This window comes from Morus notabilis, unplaced genomic scaffold, assembly GCF_000414095.1.
Source record: "Morus notabilis unplaced genomic scaffold, ASM41409v2 Scaffold437, whole genome shotgun sequence".
In the NCBI taxonomy this organism is placed as follows: domain Eukaryota; kingdom Viridiplantae; phylum Streptophyta; class Magnoliopsida; order Rosales; family Moraceae; genus Morus; species Morus notabilis.
Genome location: NW_010363915.1, coordinates 738,735 through 743,745, shown reverse-complemented (window position 1 = coordinate 743,745; position 5,011 = coordinate 738,735). Strand labels below are relative to the sequence as shown.

The window sequence follows — 5,011 nt, the reverse complement described above, 5'->3', positions numbered from 1 at the left end:
CATGGAACACGCTATTTTCATCTATCTCTGAAGATAAGGACACAACAGAAATTGCGTGCTTAATCCATGAGTTTTTTCTCAGAGGAATGAAGCCAAACCATATTACTTTCTCAATCCTGTTTAGACTATGTGGAGAGACGCTTGGCCTTGAGCTTGGACTTCAAATTTTTTGTCTTGCTCTAAACTTTGGGTTCCATGATGAAGTTAATGTGACAAAGTCACTCATCAATATGTTTGCCAGATGCAAAGCTATGAAGAAGGCCCGTTCATTATTTGAGACATTGTGCTCTAAAGAAATCACTATTTGGAATCAGATGATCTGTGGGTACAACTTAAATCACTGTTACGCGGAGAGCCTCAAGATTTTTGTCAGATTATGGAGCCTAGGAATCGAATCAAATGAGTATACCTTTTCCAGCATATTGGAAGCTTGTTCTCAAATTGAAAACCAACAAGTTCTTAGACATGTTCACGGTCTCATTGTTGAATCTGGTTTCTCTTCAAATGGCTATATTCGTAGTTTACTAATTAACGGCTATGTTAAGTTTGGGCTTTTAGATGACTCCTTTCAATTCTTTAATGATTTTGATAGGTTGGATGAGGTATCTTGGGGGACTATGATATCTGCCTTGGCACATCGGGGAAACATTTATGAAGCTATCAATCTCCTGACGGCTCTGATGGAAGCTGGTGGGGAGCCCGATGAGTTTATTTTGGGCAGCATTTTGAGTTATTGTGCCAGTATTTCTGGTTATCATCTAACCAAAATTGTTCATTCTCTTGCGCTCAAAACTGGACTTGAAACACAAGTGTTTGTCGCGAGTGCGGTAATAGACGCATATGCAAAATGTGGAGATATTGACAGTGCAAAGATGGCCTACCGTCAGTCATGCGGATCATATGACGTGGTTATATTTAACACCATGATCATGGCTTATGCTCGTCATGGGCTTATCACAGGTGCTATGGAAATCTTTAAGACGATGAAGTCGGTTAAGCTACAGCCTAGCCAAGCCACATTTGTGTCAGTTATATCTGCTTGTAGCCATATGGGTCTTGTTGATGAAGGCGGTCTTTTGTTTGGGTTAATGATCTCAGATTACAAAATGGAACCATGTAAAGATGTATACGGTTGTTTAGTCGATATGCTTTCGAGAAATGGACGCCTTGAAAATGCAAGACAGATGATTGAAAAAATGCCCTATGCTCCTTGGCCAGCTATATTGAAATCCTTGCTTAATGGCTGTAGAATACATGGGAGCAGAGAGCTTGGAGAATGGGCTGCTGAGAAGTTACTGCAGTTGGTACCGGAGGACGATACGACTTTTATACTATTGTCAAAGGTTTATTCTGAACGGGGAGATTGGGAAGATGCTGGAAAAGTACAAAGGGACATGATTGAAAGAGGTGTTCTGAAAGACGCAGGATGTAGTTGGATTGAGATATAGCAAGGATATACAATTTAAGTCACGTAGAAGTAGAACTTTTATACTGAAATCAGTATTTCTAATGGCTGTGTTTGAGCTACAGATATCTAAGTCCATATAAGAAGTGCACGTTCTTTGACTTGGCGTCTTCAAGTGGTTCTTTGTTAATTGAAGAAAATGACATGTAGTTTCAGCACAAAATTGAAAAAGAAGTACAGGTAAAATAAATTAATAATTTAAAACTTCAACAAAAAGCGAGACTGGCCATTTTATATTCTACTCTGCTGTAGTTTTTTTTTTTCTTATTTTTTTTTAAAAATTATTATCTTATTTTCGATAATTGTCCTCTGCTGCAGTTCAGTTAAAAAGCACCACCACAAACCAGCCATTGGGAGCTGCACTTTAAAAGAACTAGAGACTGAGTAACCCTCAGTTTTGTCTTAAGTTCTTTTTCAGTGGCTTTGGTTCAATGAAGGTATTTTTCTCTTCTTTCTTGGTTTAATCATTTTCTCTTTTGTATTTCTGATTTTCTCCTCTAGACGAGAATTGCAAACAAAACTGGAATTGTATGATTATGGGTTTTGACGACTACCTATTTGGAAGAAGAAAAAGGAAAAAAAAAAGTTCGGGGAGAAAAAACTTCAGTGTGATATAATAAAATAAAAAACAACTGTTTTTTTAGGGGTGGCAATTCGTGTCACGTGTTGTGTTCGTGTCGTGTTTTGATAATTTCTTTTTAAATTTACAGTCAACGCGAACACAACCTGTGACACGAAATTTTTTAAAAATCGCAACACAAACACGACACGACCACTTTACGAGTTGACACGACACGACCCGAAAATGACCCGTGACACGAAATTGACCCGTGAATCCGAAATTGATATGAAAATTGTATACTTTTATTTAGTTTTTTACATATTAGAAATAACTTACAAGTTCATAATAAAATTTAAAATATGAAATGAAAAATATATGTATTTTTTAGTTTTTTACGAGTTTCGTGTCGTGTTCGGGTTAGGCGGGTCCTACCCGAAATTGACCTATGTTTTTCGTGTCAATTTCAGGTCGATCCAATTCTGACCCAATCCTCTTTTTTCTCAACCCTAACCCGTAAAATTTGTGTTGTTTTCGAGTCGTGTCGCCGTGTCGTGACCCATATTGCCGGCCCTAGTTTTTTTCCTCCTCTAAGGAATTTATTACTATATTTCTTTTGTTTTTAAATTCATATAAATGGGAAATTTATTTTTTGTGTTTTGTTTTCCTATTATATAAATTCATATTTCTTCTTGATTTAATGGGATTGCTATGGTTCTACCAATATGTTGAATTAGGCTCCAGAGGAACCGAGTAGATATAGGCTATTGCCGCCGTCTCGCTTCGTTTCTCCCCTCTTCACTCGGCCTCACTTCTCAAATTGACATTCCAACATTATTTCTCTTTAAATTAAAAAAAAAAAAAAAAAAACTATTACTCTTCTTTTGAGTTTCCCTTTGATTTTGACTAGGTAATTCCAAATAAATTTTAAGATTTATGTTAATGTAAAAGCATTAAACTGCCCCAATATTCCGTTTTGGTCAATTATTTCAATTTTTTTGTTTTTGTTTTTTTTTTTTTGGAGAATCTGACATTTTCGATGTTTTAGTATTATAGAGGTTTTTCTGAAACTTGTTCGTATATGAGAAATATCCTCCTAGTCTGTCCTTTGATTAAAGTTCATATTCTCCACAATTTATATTCGCAATTTGGAGACAATTTAGTACTTAGCTTTTTACTTTGATTATATTGATTTTTAAGTATGGCTTGTAAATTTTATCTGCTCTGACTCTCAAAATTTGGTTTTTATTATTTGATGTTAAAAACTTGCTTTGTATGCTGAAGAACATGGAAGACAAATATTAGCATCTCTTGCTCAGTGATTCCCTGACAATTTATATACATTCCTGTGTTTTATACTGTTTTCTTCAATGCCTTTTATTTGAGCAGAAGATGTCATGTCATAATGTCATTCTTGAAGGATGATTGGAGTGATGAGGAGACAAAATCCATCATTAATGCCAAATGGCTCTTCATATTTATCTGGTCTGAAGTAAATCTTCCTCGGGCAAGTTGCTTAGTTAACTAATGTAGGTTTCGCAACAATAGTGGCAAACTAGTTCTTCACTAAGACAGTTGAGCACTTTACTCTTATTGTCCAAAATGATGGAAGTCCTCACTCCCACTGCTCGCATACAGTTGTCTGAGATGTTTTTTGCAGTATTCTATTTCCATAGTTCTGAGTACCTATTAGCAATCGCCTTTCATGGGCGGCCAAATGTTGCTCTTGGATCTCTTCTCATCAGCCAAAATTATATCATCGTGATGATATTTTCGTTGGTGGAGTATTTGATTGAAGTCCTCTTCCCTCAACTGAAGGAACACTGGTGGATTAGCTACTTTGGGCTTGTGATGGTTGTGGACGGGGAAATTGTTCGTAAGATAGCGATCATAACTGCCGGCACTGCCTTCACTACATGATTAGGACTCATCGTGATGAGCATCACAAACTGATTACACATGGAATCTATAGATATATACATCATCCATGGTACTCTGGTTTCTTCATATGGTCAATCGGCACCCAGATAATGCTTTGTAATCCTTTGTCAACAATTGGGTTTGCGATCGTTTTTTGGCGCTTCTTTTGTCAAAGAATACCGTATGAAGAGTATTTTGTGTTGTGCAGCGGTTTTTGGCTTGCAGTATGATGCATATGCAAGACGAGTTCATTCTGGTTTGCCATTCATAAGGTAAAAACTTGAGGGATTCTATGAGAGGAGCTATATTCATCTTGCTTTTATTTTTTAAGTTCCTTTGCCGCTTTTTAAAGGGCTTGGATTTTTGAAGTTTAAGTTTTAACATATGAACTGGTGCCAAGAGTGATAGAGCTTTCTATCTTCTTCCATTGTATCTAAATTATTGGCTTAGATGGTGTTATAACCATGGGGTAGAACTCATCCCCAAAAGCTAGCTTATAGGGAGAGGGTGCCCAAATGGTTATAAACCCACATGCTAAGCCCATACTTTAGAAATGTGGGACTCAACTAGGATCCTAACATACCACCACGCTTTCGACACCGACGTCCACGGTGGCCCACTCTGGATGGGCCACTCTGGCCTTTCCAGGTCGCCCCTTCCGCAACGTGGGCCTAAGGAGGAGCATGCTATGATACCAATTGTTATAACCCTTGGGTAGAACTCATCTCCAAAAGCTAACTTGTAAGGAAAGGGTGCCCAAATGGTTATAAACCCACATGCTAAGCCCATACTTTAGCAATGTGGGACTCAACCAGGATCCTAACAGATGGTTATGCCAGTCCGGTTTCTTGTGATAACTTATCTAGGGTAGACAACAAAACCCATCGGAGTTGATGGCATCTAACAGATCAATCTGAATGCTGTAAGGCTATATCCCAAAACTTGCGTCACCTATGACTAAAATTGCCAATGCTGAAGCAATTTCAAATTGTTTTTGGTTTTTATTTTAATATTCTTTCCTTCAATTTGTAAAAGTAAACTAATTCATGACTTTACTACACACATAC

At 37.3% G+C, this 5,011-nt stretch overlaps 1 protein-coding gene and 1 pseudogene across 1 annotated transcript in view; both read left to right on the top strand.

The window, feature by feature from the left end:
* LOC21405890 (pentatricopeptide repeat-containing protein At3g09040, mitochondrial) overlaps window positions 1-1,799 on the top strand; it is a 2,685-nt gene extending 886 nt beyond the window's left edge. Inside the window, exons 1-2 of the mRNA XM_010105314.2 lie at window positions 1-1,645; window positions 1,784-1,799. The exon at window positions 1-1,645 is cut by the window's left edge and continues 886 nt beyond it. Coding sequence (XP_010103616.1) covers window positions 1-1,448 — 1,448 coding nt within the window. The 3' untranslated portion in view covers window positions 1,449-1,645; window positions 1,784-1,799. The remainder of the gene's footprint in view (window positions 1,646-1,783) is intronic.
* A 1,770-nt stretch (window positions 1,800-3,569) lies between these two features.
* Window positions 3,570-4,220, top strand: LOC21405889 (annotated as a pseudogene).
* The last annotated feature ends 791 nt before the right edge of the window (window positions 4,221-5,011 follow it).